An 18328-nucleotide genomic window follows, 5' to 3' on the forward strand; every position below is an offset into this window, starting at 1 on the left:
GGAGTCTCGAGGGAACGTGGCTCTCAGGTACGTACCGCAACCGGGGAGAGAAGCTGCCCGTGTCAATTTTGCTGGGAACCCGCCAAAATGGACCACGGGATCCAATCAGTCCCGTCTGCAAGGACCGTGCGCCAAGCTTCCAGCTCTCCCCCCTGTCGGGACTAGCTCACCTCTAATATCGGCATGACTATTAATCCGCTTTCTGGACCCACTGAAACGACCCCGGGACGCCTTACCACTCACGTCCAAGTGTCCCCTTGTGTGAGGCTCCAGGAACCAGATATCTGAAGGGCAAAAAAAGCGAGCTTGCCCAACTCACGATCCCAACTTGGATGAGCTGTTGACGACCTCCTCCTCGAACGGAAGCTGTCCAAGATGCCGCCCCGAATCAACATCCCGCCGGTCACCCGGGTCCTACTGGCTGTCCTCGTCGTGCAGTCGTTTCTGAGCGCGGCGATCCGCTATCGTCAATGGAGCGCGACATCCGAGATCGTGATACCGTACCTGACGCTCATCCCTCAGCTCTCCCTTATTTATCCGTGGACGTTTTTGACCTCAACATTGGTCGAGAACAACATCTTCACTCTCGGAATTGCCGGCGTCACCATTTACCAAGGCGGTAGATACCTCGAGAGAGCTTGGTCTTCGGCGGAGCTGGCCAAGTTCGTCGCCGTCACGGCGCTGATTCCCAATGTCCTGACCTTTGCGCTCATGATCATCTTCTTCACCCTGACAAGAAACGAGCGTTGGACGTAAGTGGATCTTCGCATTATGTGTCTGCGGCTAGCAATACTAACCAAGCTTCTGACAGACTGACCGTTATTGGCGGCACGATCCCGATGCAGATCTCTTTCCTCGTCGCATTCAGCCAGCTCGTCCCGGCGCACACCGTTACTCTGTTCCGCGGCATCCTCTCCCTTCGAGTTCCGCGATTTCCTCTATTATATCTCGGCATCGTCTTTATTCTGTCTCTGACGCCGCTTTTGACGGCGGCCTCCTTCTCCCTTGCTCTGTGCGGCCTGCTCACGAGCTGGACGTACCTCCGCTTCTACAAGACCGTCTTCCCCGACCTCGACTCTTCTCAGCCGACTTCCCTCCGCGGAGACGCCAGCGAGACGTTTGCATTTGCCGAGTTCTTCCCGGCGCCGGTGAAGCCCTTCGTTGCCACCCTTTCAAACCAGATCTTTGAGGTGCTGGTAGCGATGCGGATATGCAGCCCCTTCTCCCCGGACAACGTCCCGTCCGGACGAGGCAACAACTTCATACAGAGAGGCGCACCCGGTGGTGCGAGAGCCGAGGCGGAGCGGAGACGAGCGCTGGCACTGAAGACGTTGGATCAGAGGCTCCACGCCGCCACCGCGGGCACAGCGGCACGATCTTCGTCACAACCTCCGGCGCAGCAGCCCACGGGTCCGACGGTACAGACGCAACCGCAGCCCAATACGCAGACGGCCATGACTACGCAGCCGACTGCGATGCTGGGGGAGACCAACTACCATCCCGAGCAGGAGTCGAGCGATAAATCCGCATCGTGAGAGGGAGAGAGAGGAGAGAGAGAGACACACACACTTCGCTTCAACTAGAAATTCGGTTTACTCTCCTTTCTTTCTGGCCAGGTCATGAGCCGATTTTGGACGATTGGACTAAACGGCGACGGCGCCGGTTCATGGCTGCGGCCAACTGTGTACTCTTATGTGTTGATCCTGGGGGAAACTTTTTTTTCTAATTCGGGTGTTTTTTTCTTTCTTTTGTTTGGCATCGGCGTCTAAAGACGGATACCTTGAGTGCGCGCGTGCGTGTGTAAAGCGGTATGAGCGGCGATCCAGGATTATGACAGCGACGGTCTGGGCCTATGTAGTGGTGTAGAGCTTCTAGCCTACTACACCCCCAATGGGCGTAAATTCGAAATGATGTATGTTGTAGACTTGCAGAGTCTTCTCTTTTCGTTATGTCGTCAAAGTGTCTAAATCGGATGCACGTCCGCGCGCGCGCGCGCGCTTCACGAAGATGATGTTCCCACGTGCTGCGTCATGATGGCCGACGATGTGCTCCACCGGTAGATACCACCCGAAACAAGATCTCCATTGGGGGGCCTCGTCCACTAGGATCCGACTCTTCGGCGCCGAAGGACCGAAGAGAGGGCGTTTAGAGTACCTTAAGGTAGGTATGGAGTGAAAGGACGGGGACGCTCGTGTGAGATGGGTAGGTATTGACCCTCGGACCTAAAAAGTAGTAGGAATCATGGTGGCCGTACCCGTTCCGTATGCACCCTCGGACAGTGTTCGTTTGCGTACCTACCTTATATTAGTCCCAACTCCGGGGTGCTTTTCTCTTTTGTAATGTTTCTTTGACGGGACTCATTGACTGCCGTTTTCTTGCGTTTTCAATCTCGTTTATTCTATTGGTTCTCGGACCGGTAGTCGGTAGTGGTTTTTCTCTTCGAGTGTTCACTTCGGCCCCTTCCTTCCCTTTCTCTTTTTTTTTTTTTTTCTTTTTGCGTCTTTGCGACTGACACGCGCGATCGCCGGTCCGTGAGCGGACGGGGGCCACTCGTGCCGGGGCGCGGACGGAACCCGCCATGCACCACCCACGGGCCCACCCCTGCCAAGGTACTAAGAAACGGGCTTTTCCATAGACCAAACAAGGGAAGTAAGGTATCTGTGATGATTGGCAAGGCAAATCAAGGGGAAAAAAACAATACTGGAAAAGAGGAGATCGTGTTTGCGCAAATATTGTGCGAGGCGTATTTAATACTATAGGACATTTCGAACAAGTCCGGTTGCCTGCCTGCTTGACATGTTGGCCAGGATGCTTGGGAGTAAGAGGGAAGTTTTGTGTGTCCTTTGGTTCTGAGGTCTCATGATCTCGGGTTGTCCTTGGTTTCTCCACGCACGCTGCCGTGATGTATGTATATTCATCCACGTGTAGAGAGTCATCAGCATGTTGTCGAGAGCTGCAGCATCGATGATACATGATCATAAACAATATTCAGCTTTCCGTAATGGCATCACCGCCAAACGAGCATCAAAGCTACCACTCGGAAGCTGGTCACCTTGAGACTGACAAACTCGATCTGGCTCAAGAAGAACAAAAAATCTTTTTTCGAATAATCGGTCTTGTCAAAAAATTGCCTTTATACTACCGCACCCTGAAACTTTTCCGTCTCTCCTCATCTCCAAGTTCTTCAGCGGGCATTTTGGGGAGGATGAGGTAGGTGTTTGGGGGCGGGAAGAGGTCTCTGCGCGCGTGCGATACCCGAACATGAGATTTTTGTACGGGCGCAACAGGCGAGCTGTCTTTTCCTTTGGGATTCACAGCCTTGGCTTAACTCCTTCGAGATACATAACTTGCTGTTGACCAAGAGAGACCATCTTTCTATCTTTCTTCGATGGAGCTTTCTTCAAGTACCTTGCGGAATGCAGGTAGTCTAATAACGACTCCACACATCCCGTGGTGATTTGAGCTGACGCTTATGCTTGGAGCCTCCCTCCGCGGTGGCATACCGTAGGTTGTGGTATAATGTGGAGACCACGCATCGCAAAGGCAAAAGGCCCAGAGCCCCCTTACTCAAAAGCGCGTTGTCGAATGCCTACCTATCCAGCCCGTAGTGGAATGAAGGAAAATCCCGAGGAAAGAACGCGGTCTTGGATTTACCGTGAGGAACTGTCGCGGGTTTCTCTAATGAAACCACATTCCACCACCATCTCTTCCGTCCAACACCGCGCGTTCCTGCGGATCTTCTCAAGTACCAGTAGTGATTTAGAGTTGCGGGACACAAGAACCGAGGAATGTCAGAACCGTCGATCTCCGGTACCTACCTATACTTAGGTACCGCATACACCATGCACGTCGAATGATGGGTGGCAAGCTGTTCTGTATCCGTACGGAAAACCATACCTAGATCAAGAATAGATACGTGTCTCCCACCCGAGGAGCGCCATTGGTAATCATGCAACCATAAGGGACTTGAAAAGTCCGTGGGGGGGGAAAGTAGCAGTAGCGGAGCCTTATACCTTTCGTGTTGGGTTGTTCTTGGGCGTTCTAGTCGTTTGAAAGTGTTTGGATCGAACGCGCGCACGGATTTCCCGGTCCGAGGTCAAAACGAGACGAGTCCGAGATGGGAAGAAAAAAAGTGAGCGGAAGTCCTCCGTATGGAGAAGAAGAGAATGAAGAGAGGGAGAAGAAAAACCGCATCATCGATAAGATCTCCGAGTAAGATGGCGAGTGTCATGTTTCAGAAATGAGGTAGGAGGAGGAGGAGGCCTAAACCAAGCAAGGTAAATCCATCGTCTCTTTTTCTGAACTTCAACCCAATAAATCCCAATCGTTCTCGCACTTTGCTCAGGACGTGTCTCATCTTGTCTTTTACGAAGCTTCTATCTACAGTTGATGGATGGGGCGCCTGACTTTGCGAGCTCGTCATTTGGGTACCTGACTGTAGCAAGAGGGCAGCGTGGCGAGCGAGCCTAAAAAAGTGTGCTCATCCTCGTAGTATGGCATCGTGATGCATTGTATACCAGACGGTTAATGCATCGGGGATTGAGAACTTAAGATTGACGGGGACCTTCTGTCGGGTGTGACGGACATGGATGGTAATCGAGCCGCGACGTCCGGTGAGCAGCGAGAACAGAGACCAGGAGAAAAAGGTTGAGATACTCTAGACATGACACATGAACCTCGAGGCAGGTCGCCTGTGCATGACACAACCGCGGGAGGGACGGGGAATCGGGGTCCTGGTCAAGGAATCCTTGATCGTCCGGTCTCTTCCTTGCTCCCTTCTTTATGGTTCCTGCAATCCCAACGTCTTACGTCTCTTCTCTGTATTGGGAAGCGAACCGATGTGTGCGTGCGTTTGATCAATGCATGGTAAAGATGGACGGTATGCACAGAGGCTTCATCACCACCATCAGCAGCACCCAAAGGCTCCGTCTTACGTAGGCCTAGGGTTTGGTTCTCCGCGAGTCACTACCGCTTTCTTGGCGGTGACTGGACGGAATAAACGAGCCCGAAGATTGCCATCTGCGAGAACGACGATGGAGCAAATGCGTCTTGGCAGGGCCAGCTCAGGCATCTGGTTCGAGAATCTAATGCAACGTTAAAATGCCCAACAGTGTTGTCCAATGACTTCCGTAACATTACGCTGTACGACACTTCTATGATGGACTCGGTGATGTTGGGAAAAAGGAAATTCGGACGCGTCAAAACCGCTTAGACATTGGGCGCCTGTAATCCCGGGGCAATAGTCTGGAACGGCTAGTAGTTGACGACAACGGCATGCGCCGATCTAAGGGTACGTATTTTAGCGCATGCCTTAGGCGAGGGTGGGGAAGGCTTGCCGTGGTGCTTGCTTTGTTTGCCTCGAGGAGTTCAGGGCCAAGGGGCAGCAAAGAAGGAAAATTAGAAAAAAAGGTTTCTGCCGATGTAGCGGTAACTGGCCGGACCAATCACGGCGAAAAACGTGACGATGCCGGGGTTCCCTCACGCATTTGGGGCGCCGAGGGGGATGATGAGGAGAGGATTTGAGGTCTCCACTTTTGGCAAGCCTTATTCAGCAGGTGCTTTTTGGGCATTTGTGGTGTTTAGAGTCCTAAGCCGATGATTCGGCGATAGGCTGGTGGGTTCGACGATGCTGGTAGACTCAGTGTGGAGGTGAGCTGAGCCGCAGCCGCCCAAGTGATCCAGAGCGACGACGAGTTCAACCCGAGTTTATTCGTGGAATGAGGCCGCAAAAGCCAGCCTAGCACTAGTTAGAGACGTCGACATGTCCTGTCCCGACAAGGGCAAATCGAAGAAACGCGCCGTTCGACCACAAACAGCTTGGCTCGGCCTACGGCTTGGCTTTTGAGGCCTGGTGGAAACTCTTCACCACTGGAGGCTAGGACTTGGCATTGGCTGAGTCGGCTTCCCCGTGGCGCGTGCAGACCTGGATGCCTGTGGCTCGTGTGGTGGGTTTGCAACCTTGCTTTGGAGGTGTGGCATCCCGTTCGGAGAAGTCTGTCTGGGCCGCCGGCTGGCTTGGGCTGGGCTGCATCATTTGTCTCAGCTTTTAATTGATTCCCATGTTCCACAACCCTCGCAGGAATGTGTGCCCGCGTAGCCGTGGGTGGCACCCCCCACCCCGCTGAAAGTCGTCGGCAAGTAAAAGTAGGTATGAGCAGAGGGCACTTAATTGAGCCTCCCGCAGTGCTGCTGCTGCTGTTGCTGCTGCTGCTGCTGAGGCGGTGTCGAGTGCATTTGGCAAATTGCCCTGCATTGGCGATGACTCTCGCATCTCTTTCGACCTGTGGACCATGACTATGTTGTCAATGCACGAATATCGTGGCATCGTGATATCGTTGTATTGGTATCGTGTCGTGGATTGATGCTGCTGTAAGATGCGGGATGCGGGTGTTTAAGATGCCCGCGCTTTGCGCCCAGCGATTCGATCTGCGGTCACCCTAGCCGAACCATATTCCATACAGGAAAGCTCCTAGGATAGCAACAAGACGAGTCAACAATAAGAGTCTTGAACAGGGCGATGGAGACGAGGTCTGGCCATCGCGTCAAACACGTATCTGTGTACAGATTTTCGCAGTGTGTCGTGACCGGGAAGACCAAACCAGTCTGACCATAGCGAGAGATGGGACGGTTTGCGGGGCCCTGACTGTCGGGGATAGGCTCGTCATTTTGGAGACAAGCTCACGTGAAGTGGTTGCCGACAGGACCGAGTCCCAGACTTAGTGCAGACCCAGACCCAGTCTCCGCCGTTGACCTTCACCGCATGATGGGTCCTGAGAAGCGTTGCGACTTACGTACATGATGGGGGAGCCTCAGGGAGGAGGACCATCGTCGTCGGAGTGCGGCACCAGCCAAGCCATTCCTTGAACGTTGTATTTTTGGGCCGTGTGCCGCGCCGGTTGTATTTGGACGGCGTGACTGCGTGACTGCGTCTAGAAGGGAAAATAGAAAGGAGACAAGGCCCTGGGCTGGGGGTTTCCGAGCGACGCAGCGCGTAACCTTAGAAGTTAGGGCAAAGGTTGAGTATGCAAGCTCGTCAGCACCAGCAGCCAGGGCAGGGTAGGCTGGAGAATTTGCTCGGTTTTATGTATTATCCGCTTTGGTCAAGAGATAACGAGTCGTTATGTGGACCGCGGGAGGTAGGAGAGATGCCAGCCAAGCCGAAGGGTGAGCCACTCCGTCAAGGAGATCAGCATGGCAGCGAAGCAAGCAATATCTGCTCTTCGTGCTTAATATGAGCTTGTGCCTTCTGGACCCATTTTCCCGCGAGTAACCGAATGCTGTCAGCCTCCTAGGAGGGATCCGAAGTTCTCGCCAGAATTGATCGCTATATGCCGTGGCTCTGGAGGTCGTAATGGCCAATGGGATGGAGCAGCTTCGGACTGATCGATTACGATGGTGCCAAGTTATGTACGGATACGGATAGGCATAGGCTTCCCTGTGGTTGCTTGGGATGTGTGATGTTAGCGGTGCCAGTAAAAGAAGAGGGAACCTACCTAACTTGCTGGCTGAAGTGCGTAGGAAGATACGTACCGCTCAACCGTTGCTTGTGCGTGCTTGTTCATTTCCAGCCCAGCGACAGAGGGAAAAAAGGGGGGCCGAAGGATTCGAGACGGGCGGACGGTATCCGTACGGATCCAGAGGGACGAGCACAGAGCAGAGACCATCCACGGGAGCAATACATAGTAAGGGAAAAGCAGAAAATACCCGGGCTACCAGGGGTGTGAGGCTTGTACGGATTGGGAAGAGTGAGAGAAGAATGGAGGACAGAAGAAACATGGATGGGCCCAGCGGCCTTGTGCCGTGCCACTCGACCCCGAAAAAGACTCTGCGGCCCACAGACTTTGCCAGTACGTACCTGTGCGAAGTGCCTTTGCACACCACGGCTAACGCCAAGGAGTCAGATCAGTCTCCCCGGCGGTACGTCAGGTTCGACAGGTTGGGCGGGAGGCACCAGATATGCACGTAGCCTCGATACGTACTGTATCTCCTGCCGCCGTGGAGCGCTAAGGTACCTTAGGCACCTTACGACTCTTTCTCGCTGTTTCTCCATCTGTGGCCGTTGCCTGTGTAAGGTACCTTCCAATGAACCAATCTATCGAGGCAGATAGATTGCGATGAACAAAACACCTCGAGACCTGTGCACTTTCTCTCCCCGACTCTTATTTTGCCACGATTCATTGTATGCGTGAATTCTTGACTACAACCACCAATATAATTGCACGGGACGCACTTTGGCAGCCCATCCCCCGGCACCTTATTCAGAGCTTATCCATCCTCATAATCCCGTACTTCCATCATACGGAGTACTTTACTATATCCTTCCCAGCCTTATTAGCCGCAAGGTTTCTAATCCTCGCCAACTAGGTCTTCGTACAGAGCACCTACCTCTTTCTCTCGCCCACCTCAGCACCAGATCACCGCCCTTCTCCCAAATCAATCCTCACGTCGCCCCGGTACCTCTACCACTGTGATACCGTCACCATCTCTTCCACACCACACACTCCCGCACGCGCGCACATACACACATCCGACGTACACACGCACACGCACATCGGCACAGCGTGTACGCCCACACATTACAGTATCTATCTTCCCCATCCCTTCCGCTTGACGCCGCTGTCAGTCGGGTACCCTCGCACTACTCCAAACGGCCTGCATATGCGAGAGATGGCTGCATCCTTCCTCCACCTACCTTGCACGTACATATTGCGGTACAGCCTGGCTTCGCACACAATCTCTCTCTCTCTCTCTCTCTCTGCCTGGTCCAAGCCAAGGGTTGGGGGAACGGCAGGCAACCTCATCCACACCCCCCTGTTACGGGCATAGAGACAGACGCAGACGCCCCCCTTCACTTGGTTGCTGTCGCAATTCGACTCTCACACCTTGACCCCTGACGGAACCCCCCTCCTCTCCTCTCCTCTCCGAGGACACCTCAGGTAAGCCTCCGGCCTTCCCTCCCCACTCTGCCTAATCTAGCCATGATCCCCCTCCAGCCTGGCGGCGATGGCGGCGGCGGCGACCGGATCCCATCGAGCTATTTGCAGGTCCCAAGCAGAGTCCACAGATGCACCCGCGTCATGTGTGTGTCCTGTGTCTGCGGCTTGGTCCACACGCGCACGAGAGCACTACCTACACAACTGCGTACACAATAGCGTACGACTACCTACGGATACGTCTACGAGTAGTCCGTCATTTCTGTCCGCTGGCTAGCGTCGTGTGGACCGCACCGCAGGAGAGAAACACAGCGTGCGTGCACCACCTGCTCAAACCGGTCCAACTGAAGAAGTGAGGGGGCCCAGCCACTGCGCCGCCAACTGACGATAGCCTCGTATCGAGAAGCTTTTTCTGCTGGACTCAACCACCGATCCACCATGATCTCTGCAGATTGCGGATATGAGCTTATTCAACGATTGCGAAGTCTGGTGCGACACGAAAACAAAGACAACACACCAAATACCTAGCTCGCCCACAGGCCCGTTCGGTACGGTGGTTTCGAAGCAGCCGACGAACCACCAAGCCCATCCCATCACGATCATCAGGCGCTGAAACAGAAGATCTCAGCCGGGGGGAGGGTGCCGAGGAATAAGGAATGCAAGTGTGGTGCCTGAAGTGTGACGGAGAAGACAGCATGCCAGCCAGAACGCCAGCGACAGGAACACTAGCCCGCGCAAGAGAAGGGTGCAGTGGGAAACTCTCGAGAAAGGTAAGGTAATTTACAACTGACTAGCGAGCAGTTGCGGCACGGATGAAGTCACATCGGCGTCCTGAGTGGATGGATGCAGCGGTTGCAGCGATGACATGAACCAAACTCAAAGTTCGTCTTTTCTTGTGTTGGTTTTGGCTTCTGGCATTTCTTCGACGGTGCGATCCACTCCCCCGATCAGGATCTTGGAGCTTGGAGAGGAGGGAGGGGGGTCGCCAGCCATGCACTCACCTGCCCTGGGCGCAGCCTAGCCCAGCTCAGTCAGCCAGCCAGCCCGGGCGGCCAGACACACCAGTGGCACCACAGAGCCGGACTCAGACTCGGAGTTTGATGGATGGGTGGATGGATGGTACCTCCCGTCTTCTCAGGGGGCGCTTCCCCGGAGAAGGGCTGGGAAGGGCTACCTATCCGTACCCTTCGGTGAATATTAACCTCCCTGGGTCTGACCTGAGGTGAAGGATGAGGTGACCTCCTGGAACTCCAGACACGTGGGACGTGCCGTAATGCAGTTTAGCGGCGGCGGCCTTCAACCGCAGCGTTTCCCCCTTTTCTGCTGGGGGCAATATTCCAATTATCATTATTATTTCGGTGCGTCGCTCTCTTTCTTTTATTGTTTTGTTTCTGATGATTTGCTCCCTTCTCTGACAGTCGTTTCGATTGATCTTCAGCGTACCCGTTGAAATCAGTATTTGCCAACCTGTATTACGCAGTACGGCCACAAGCTTGTTGGTCACGGTTCAAAATGGTCCGAACTGGACGACTGGGGAGCTGTCTGATTGATTACCCATGGCTATGTGCCATGTCACACGCTGGCAGCTGGCTTGAACACTTGCCTCAGGCAAACCCGTCAAGACCCATACCCTCGGTGTTCTTCCGCCACAGTGACTGGGAGAGATCAGAGAGGATGGCGCCGCGATGCGATGCGACATGGCTGTCCCTTGTTTCAAACTGGCTGCGAATGGCATGTCCAACTGGACGGTCGCTGACATTCCTTGTCCGTAGATCCTCGATTGGACATGCCTGAGGGGCCAGCTACAATAAGGTAAGGTAGGTAGTTGACTCGAAAGATGAGCGCCAAACGGAGGAAACCCGCGCACTTGTTCCGCCCGCTTCCTCTGTTTTTGAGATACCACAACATGCAATGCTGTCGGATCGCACCGTGACTCTTTTCTGGCATAGAGTGCAGAAACGTGATAGTGTAGCAAAGGCATCAAGCCTCGCGAAGCGTGGTCCAAGGCAGCATCACGTTACGCAGCAGTATGCGACACTCACATCTGAGTGCGTTTATATGATGGCAGACGGTCATAGTCGGTTTTGAGGCCTTGTCAGGCTTGTTGGAAGCTTGCCTCGGATTTTGTCGGATTATCAATGAGCTTGCAACACCATTGGGGAGTAAGGTTTGGCGATGCCTTGGCATCATGGCTGGCCTGGGCTCTTGTTGAGTTGACGCGTGAGTTGGGTGAGGGTCCCACTGAAAGCCGCCGCACCGCCAAGTTTGCGAGAGAGAGTGAGAGAGAGTCTGAACAACAGTTGACCACACGATGCTGTCCTGAAGGCGGCTCATCGGTGTCCTGTGCAATTAACCTCGGAAATGCCAGGTACCTTGGAGGTGGTCTACTTTGGTTATGGCACATGGCACATGGCTCAGGCTCTGGGTATTGGGCCATCTCACGTTTTGGTGCATCTGATGACAAACGAAGCAAAGCGCGTCGAGCTGCCGACTCGTACTTTGCAGGAGCAATGAGAAGAAAAAAAGGGGAGGGGTCGGGTCTGTCTGCAAGATGTGTTTCGCTAGACTCGCAGAGGAATCATCCGCACCCACATCTTTACAGATTTCCGCAGTGAGGTCGACGTCTCCATACGCCAAGGTACGTTATCCACCTCTCTGCTCCCCATTTCGGAGCTGCAGGAGCCAAGCACCAAGCAAGTAACCAAGAGGCCGATGGGTGGATGGATGGATGGATGATGGATGCCTTCAGTGTAAGGTAGCCATGACCCATGGCAACTTGGGAAGTATCCGTACGAATAGAGGAGGGGGAGAGAGGGAGGGATGAGGGGCGACATTGCGTTCAGTGGGAGTGCCCGCCGCCCGCCTCCATGAAATCTACTTGTATATGTATGGTACGAAGGTACTTTGAATTCGCACTCCGTACCTGGGCCTGGCAGATGGCGTGGACGTGGCCATGGTCGTGGTTGTGGACGACGGGGGGGAAGAACATGGGCATGGATGGATGGACTGGGCGGATGGGCGTGAGCGTGAGCGCCCACGGGTGGTGAAGCGTGAGAAAGATGGAAGAAGCGTGGGTGTGGCACCGTGGGTATCGGCTCCAGCTAAGGGGACGCTAGCCAAGTTGCTTTTTCAGATGAGATGGGCTGGCTTGTTCTCCATCCGTGCCCCGTCTTTCACCCCGGCAGCAGCATGCACCCTAATGAGACACCCATCCACACCCCTGGTCCCCATCGTCTCGTTTCGCTCGCTATGGATCAGCTCTGCCGCACCCCGTGCCGTCGCCAAAGTAAAAGAAAAGGAACGGAAGGGTAAAAGAGTACGTACCTTTCGAGGGTTAGGTGAGTTTGCGAGAGTGATGGAACCTATTCTCGCAGCCTCCCAACTTCCCTCTCACCTTCTTTTCCAATTCCCCAACTTCGCCCTGAGCTGCAACGGGGGCGCTTCGATCCATCGCTGTCGGGTCTCGCATCCCTTCTTTACTCACAAAACATCATCATTGTCTTGTCTTGAGCGCTTTCTGCGCCCTTTCCCCATCACCCTCATCATCATCCTCTTCTTGTTTGGCTTTTCTGTAGCTTTTTGGCGTGTCGCCGCTTCAGACTTTCTCCCCCAGCCTCCCGTTGACCGGTTGCACGTCGAACCTCAATCCGTTCGATTCGTCGCAACAACCGAGCCCGCGCCCTTGGAAGCCGCGAGCTGTTCCTCAACCACCACAGACAAGACCAAAGACTGTATGGCCTCGCGCCTCTAGTCTTTAAATCTTTCTCCAAGTAAAAACTACCTTTTATAATTGCGACGTCGTTGCTGGTAGAATCTAGCGCCTCTTTGCGCGATCGTCAAGACAATCCGTCGACGCATTCACAGGAGCACGCGCACACCTAGTACGCCTCGACTCCCAACACAATGGCGAACCATCACCCTTCGCCAACCATGGCCATGCAGGGGCAGCAGCACGGCGGCCCCCCTGGACCCCCTCCGCCGCCGGGCATGCAGCAAGGGCAGAACTATGCACCTTCGCGACAAATCCTCCTCATGAACGAAGCTGTCTGGATGCAGATTGGTAAGTACATCGCGATCAATGATGCGCGCAGCACATGCTAACAATTGATGCAGGCAGTTTTGCTGAGCTTCTTGGTAACCTCGAGGAGGCAATGAAGGCCTACGATCGCGCTCTCCAAGCAAACCCACAGTCGGTCGCGGCCATGAATGCCATCAGTCTGATCCTGCGAACGCGCGAAGAGTTTCACAAGGCAGTTGACTACCTGCAAGCAATACTCAAAATCGACAACACCAATGGCGAGGCCTGGGGCAGCCTGGGTGCGTAACAAGTCCCCGCCCCTAAGCTCAACCAACGCGACTCGTGCTAACTGCTCACAGGTCACTGCTACCTTATGATGGACGACTTGCAGCAAGCCTACGCCGCATATCAGTCCGCCTTGGTCAACTTGAGGAGCCCCAGGGTTAGTAGCGCTGCCTCCGGCTCTCTGGCTTCTTCAAATACTAATACAGCACAGGAGCCCAAGCTATGGTATGGCATTGGTATCCTTTACGACAGATACGGCTCTCTCGAGCATGCCGAAGAGGCCTTTTCTCAGGTTATGCAAATGCAGCCCGACTTCGAAAAGGCCAACGAAATTTACTTCCGTCTCGGAATAATATACAAGCAACAGCAGAAGTACGGCCAGAGTCTAGAGTGCTTCAAGTACATCGTCAACTCCCCACCCCCTCCTCTCACCGAGGAGGACATCTGGTTCCAAATTGGCCACGTTCACGAGCAGCAGAAGGATGTAAGTATCTACTCGTCGGCAATTGACAAATACCGCAACTAACGCCCGCATCAGTACGATAGTGCCAAGGCTGCGTACCAGAGAGTTCTGGAACGCGATCCTAGTCACGCAAAGGTCCTGCAACAGCTGGGCTGGCTTCATCATCAGCAGAGCAGCAGCTTCCAGAGCCAAGAGCGAGCTATCGAGTTCTTGGAGAAGTCCGTTGCCGCCGACCAAGGCGACGCGCAAAGCTGGTACCTTCTTGGTCGGTGCTACATGTCTCAACAAAAGTATCCCAAGGCATACGAAGCCTACCAACAGGCCGTCTACCGCGATGGAAGGAACCCGACTTTCTGGTGCTCTATCGGAGTACTGTACTACCAGATCAACCAATATCGCGATGCCCTTGACGCGTACTCTCGTGCCATCCGGCTCAACCCCTTCATTTCCGAGGTCTGGTATGACTTGGGCACATTGGTAAGTGCGAGCAAGACCTATCAAGATCGAACAGCTCTGGGGAAAAAAGGCAACGTTACTGACCGACTTAGTACGAATCTTGCAACAACCAGATTAGCGATGCGCTTGACGCCTACCAGCGCGCTGCAGAGCTTGACCCTCAGAACCCCCACATCAAGGCTCGTCTGCAGTTGCTGAGAAACGGTGGCGCCAATGGAGGACAGCCTCCCAGCGCTCCCCAGCCTGCCGATGTCCATCCCCAGGCTTACCAGGTCGGCCCCCCGGCTCCCCAGTGGGGAAGCTCTGCTCCTCAGTCGCAGCAGCAAGGACAGCAGCCTCCTCCGCCTCCGGGACCCGGCGGCCCTGGAAGCAACGGCTGGGGTCGGCTTGCGGACATCAACCCTCCTCCTCAGCCACCCAACCCGTATGAGCAGCGTGGCGAGTTCCGTGGCCCAGCTCCCCCCATGCCGCGACAGCCCAGCCCGAGACAGGAGCAGCAACAGCAGCAGCAACAGCAGCAGCAGCAGCAGCAACAACACGGTGGTCGCCCGCCGTATCCCGAGCCGCTTCGTCGGATGGCTAGCCCGCCATCTCACTACGCAGGACCGCCGCAGCCGCCTCAGCAGCAGCAGCAGCCTCAGGGTCCTCCCACATCTGCGCCGCGCACCATCAACCCCAACTACACTCAGCCGTCTTCTGCTCAGATGCCTCCTATGAACGTTGGCCCCAATGGCCCTCCTAGCCAGCCGCCTCACTTCCGCGGCACCAACAGTCCCCGGCCTGGCGAGAGGCCCATGCATGACAACCGCATGCCCTCCCCCAAGTCGGCGTATCCCCAACACCAGCCTCCTCCGCCACCGCCGTACAGCCATCACCCTGACGGCCCCACCCCCGGACCCATGGAGGCTAATGCCCCGCCTCCACCTCCTCCGGGCTCGATCACCGGAGACCCTGCATCGCAGCGCAATGAGCATGACCGTCCTCCTTCTGTGGGCCCCAAGCGCATGCGTGAGTGGGAAGAGGAGTCCTCTCACAAGCGACCGGCCAACGACGAGAACCGAGCCAGGCTCGACGACGTTCGCCCTCGCCGCCCGTCGACTCCTCCGGGACCCCGGGACCAGTACCGCCGTAACTCGTCAGAGGCACGCCGTTTTGAGGATCAACGCCGTGCCGAAGACCAGCGGAGAGCGGATGACCAGAGAAGGGCAGAGGACATTCGGAGGGGCGAGGAGCAGCGCCATGCAAACGACGGGTACCATCCGTCAGAGGCCGCCCACCACCAACCCAACCACCCTATGCCCACCAACCATCTCCCGCCGATGCAGTCTGCTGCTGCGCCGATGCAGAACATCCTCCACGACGGACCGCAGAACGGACCCGGGCCTGCTTCCGGGCCCGCTCCCGGCGTCAAGGAGTACCCCGCTGAGGAGCGCCCGCCTATTGAGCACACCCCTGCTCCCCGGCCTCCGCAGCCCAGCGAGCCCGAACGTGCAGCGAGAAAGATGGACGTTGATGAGGACTACGACGATAGCGGTGAGGATGAGAAAAAGGGCGCCGTCGCCACTACTAATGGGTCGGGCCCGGCTCCGGCGTCAGGGGAGACTAAGACGCCTACGAGCGCAAGCATCAACGGCCTGATGGGGCCAACTCCCAAGGTTGAGTCGACTTAATGGATCAACGACTTTGGCGTGGTTTGCTTTGTTTTATTTGTCTTGAGGGATCCTGTGTTCTCTTATCGTGTATACCATTTCCTTCCTGTTCCTCGTTCTGTCTCCAGCATCCCCTTTCAACGGGATGCTGGTGTGTCTACCTGAGGCACTACGGTAGCTTATGAAGAGAAAAAGTAGTGGTGAATCTAGACTGCTTGAACGACTAAACAATATTAAACAATATTTGGCTTCGCACGTCCAGACCAATTGACCACCTGAAGGGGCGAATGACCGTATTCTCTGAAAAGTTCTGCATCGTGCAAATGGCGGCGACTGCTAGTGTTCGGCGTGCTCCTTGGTGGGATGTAATCCAGTCCTTAGGTACGTACCTTCTCTCTACACAGTACAACTGATGGAAGATTTGATTGTGGACCTCGGAGAAGACGCTTGGACCAGCCGGGAGGAAAAAGTGCGGAAAGTGATTTTTTTTTCGTCGCTATTGCGCTCACGTGATTAGGGTGGTGCCTCCCGGCAGGAGGAAATCCGCCCACACGACATTTTTGCAGCCTCAGCTATCCCGACTTTGAGAAATTTCCCAATCGTCACTCCTCTCGATTGAACCCGACAACTAACCTCCAGGTCAATCATCAAGATGTCGCACCGCAAGTACGAGGCACCCAGACACGGCGTCAGTCACACCTAATTCGACAATTACTATAACTCCGGCTAACTTTGCTCAGTCTTTGGCCTACCTGCCGCGCAAGCGTGCTGCCCGTCACCGCGGAAAGGTCAAGTCGTAAGTTTTGTTCACCATTTTTCGCAACATTTTCTTCGAGACTTGGGCCAAGTGAAGACAGAGGCTGACAATGGCAATTTCTTGCACAGCTTCCCCAAGGATGACGCCAAGAAGCCCGTCCACCTGACGGCCACCATGGGCTACAAGGCCGGTATGACCACGATCGTTCGCGACCTCGACCGTCCCGGTGCCAAGGCCAACAAGAAGGAGGTCGTCGAGGCCGTCTCCATCATTGATACCCCACCTGTACTACCAACGCAGCCCGCTTGGCTCTGTGCCTATGGCTAACAACTCTATAGTTGATCGTTGTTGGTCTTGTGGGCTACATCGAGACCCCCCGCGGCCTGCGCTCGCTCACCACCGTCTGGGCCGAGCACTTGAGCGACGAGATCCGCCGCCGCTTCTACAAGAACTGGTACAAGTCCAAGAAGAAGGCCTTCACCAAGTACGCCAAGCAGCACTCCGAGAACTCTGGCGCCTCCATCACCCGCGAGATCGAGCGCATCAAGAAGTACTGCACCGTCGTCCGCGTCCTCGCCCACACCCAGCCCCGCAAGACCCCCATCAAGCAGAAGAAGGCCCACCTCATGGAGATCCAGATCAACGGTGGCTCCGTCGCCGACAAGGTCGACTTCGGCTACGGTCTGTTCGAGAAGCCCGTCGAGGTTGGCTCCATCTTCGAGCAGGACGAGATGATCGATGTCATCGCCGTCACCAAGGGTCACGGATTCGAGGGTGTCACCGCCCGTTGGGGTACCAAGAAGCTTCCCCGCAAGACTCACAAGGGTCTGCGTAAGGTCGCCTGTATCGGTGCCTGGCATCCTTCCCACGTCCAGTGGACTGTCGCCCGTGCCGGTCAGAACGGATACCACCACCGTACTTCCGTCAACCACAAGGTCTACCGCATTGGCAAGGCCGGTTCCGACAACAGCGCCTCCACTGAGATCGATGTCACCAAGAAGACCATCACTCCGTATGTTTCTGCTCTAACATGTGGATTTCTTCGTAACTTTACTGACATTTTTCACAGCCTCGGTGGCTTCGTCCGCTACGGTGAGATCAACAACGACTTCGTCATGGTCAAGGGCTCCATTCCCGGTACCAAGAAGCGTGTCATGACTCTCCGCAAGTCCATGTTCACCCACACCTCGAGAAAGGCCCTCGAGAAGATCGACCTCAAGTGGATCGATACCTCGTCCGAGTTCGGACACGGTGCCTTCCAGACGCCGGCGGAGAAGAAGCAGTACCAGGGTACCCTCAAGAAGGACCTTGCTGCTCAGTAAATTCCTTCTTCTCATCAAATTTCTTTGTATCATGGTCATGGCATCGGTGTAGAGGGTTCACGTTACTTTTCGGATGGTTTGGGACACCTTTGAGGTTAAAATGAGTGCCGAGAATTCAAAAGTCAAACCAATGATACCTAGATGACCAACCCACTTGTAATCTTTCGTGTGGCTTGTGAAATGTGATTGCAATCGTACTCAACTTGGGAGACAATTGGTAAAAAGACGCTGTAGCAACAGCTGCAGTACTGAGTACAAAATTCATTACAAAAAGATGTGGGCGCTTGGCATCGACAGCCAGCCAATACCGAGATGGTGGGGCGGCAAGGTCTGACCAGCGGGAGCGACTTGAGGCGTAGCTAGCCGGCCCCTCGTTGCGTCATTCTATCTGTACCCAACCATGGCGTGCAGCTTCCCGCGAACCAAGTTCGCGACCTTGACACCC

At 55.0% G+C, this 18328-nt stretch overlaps 3 protein-coding genes across 3 annotated transcripts; all 3 read left to right on the top strand.

The window, feature by feature from the left end:
* Positions 1 to 1883, top strand: HER10_EVM0009749 (eukaryotic integral membrane protein). The gene is made up of 2 exons (XM_035479225.1): positions 1 to 752; positions 812 to 1883. The coding sequence occupies exons 1-2, from the start codon at positions 376 to 378 to the stop codon at positions 1533 to 1535; spliced, it is 1101 nt and encodes a 366-aa protein (XP_035329898.1). The 5' UTR covers positions 1 to 375; the 3' UTR covers positions 1536 to 1883.
* Positions 1884 to 12328: 10445 nt separating this feature from the next.
* Positions 12329 to 15981, top strand: HER10_EVM0008498 (tetratricopeptide). The gene is made up of 6 exons (XM_035478016.1): positions 12329 to 12993; positions 13047 to 13250; positions 13311 to 13393; positions 13448 to 13720; positions 13775 to 14176; positions 14248 to 15981. The coding sequence occupies exons 1-6, from the start codon at positions 12837 to 12839 to the stop codon at positions 15823 to 15825; spliced, it is 2697 nt and encodes an 898-aa protein (XP_035329744.1). The 5' UTR covers positions 12329 to 12836; the 3' UTR covers positions 15826 to 15981.
* A 401-nt stretch (positions 15982 to 16382) lies between these two features.
* HER10_EVM0003998 (ribosomal protein L3) lies at positions 16383 to 18134 on the top strand. The gene is made up of 5 exons (XM_035473658.1): positions 16383 to 16492; positions 16545 to 16600; positions 16690 to 16846; positions 16900 to 17573; positions 17631 to 18134. The coding sequence occupies exons 1-5, from the start codon at positions 16457 to 16459 to the stop codon at positions 17881 to 17883; spliced, it is 1176 nt and encodes a 391-aa protein (XP_035329161.1). The 5' UTR covers positions 16383 to 16456; the 3' UTR covers positions 17884 to 18134.
* Positions 18135 to 18328: the final 194 nt, after the last annotated feature.

The sequence above is a fragment of the Colletotrichum scovillei genome, assembly GCF_011075155.1.
Source record: "Colletotrichum scovillei strain TJNH1 chromosome Unknown Contig00009, whole genome shotgun sequence".
NCBI lineage: Eukaryota > Fungi > Ascomycota > Sordariomycetes > Glomerellales > Glomerellaceae > Colletotrichum > Colletotrichum scovillei.

Coding starts and splice junctions, on each gene's coding strand:
- HER10_EVM0009749 (XM_035479225.1), top strand. CDS start 376: ATGCCGCCCCGAATCAACATCCCGCCGGTCACCCGGGTCCTACTGGCT. Junction 753..811: donor ACAAGAAACGAGCGTTGGAC/GTAAGTGGATCT, acceptor AGCTTCTGACAG/ACTGACCGTTATTGGCGGCA.
- HER10_EVM0008498 (XM_035478016.1), top strand. CDS start 12,837: ATGGCGAACCATCACCCTTCGCCAACCATGGCCATGCAGGGGCAGCAG. Junction 13,394..13,447: donor TCAACTTGAGGAGCCCCAGG/GTTAGTAGCGCT, acceptor AATACAGCACAG/GAGCCCAAGCTATGGTATGG. Junction 14,177..14,247: donor GGTATGACTTGGGCACATTG/GTAAGTGCGAGC, acceptor TGACCGACTTAG/TACGAATCTTGCAACAACCA.
- HER10_EVM0003998 (XM_035473658.1), top strand. CDS start 16,457: ATGTCGCACCGCAAGTACGAGGCACCCAGACACGGC. Junction 16,601..16,689: donor CACCGCGGAAAGGTCAAGTC/GTAAGTTTTGTT, acceptor TTTCTTGCACAG/CTTCCCCAAGGATGACGCCA. Junction 16,847..16,899: donor CCATCATTGATACCCCACCT/GTACTACCAACG, acceptor ACAACTCTATAG/TTGATCGTTGTTGGTCTTGT.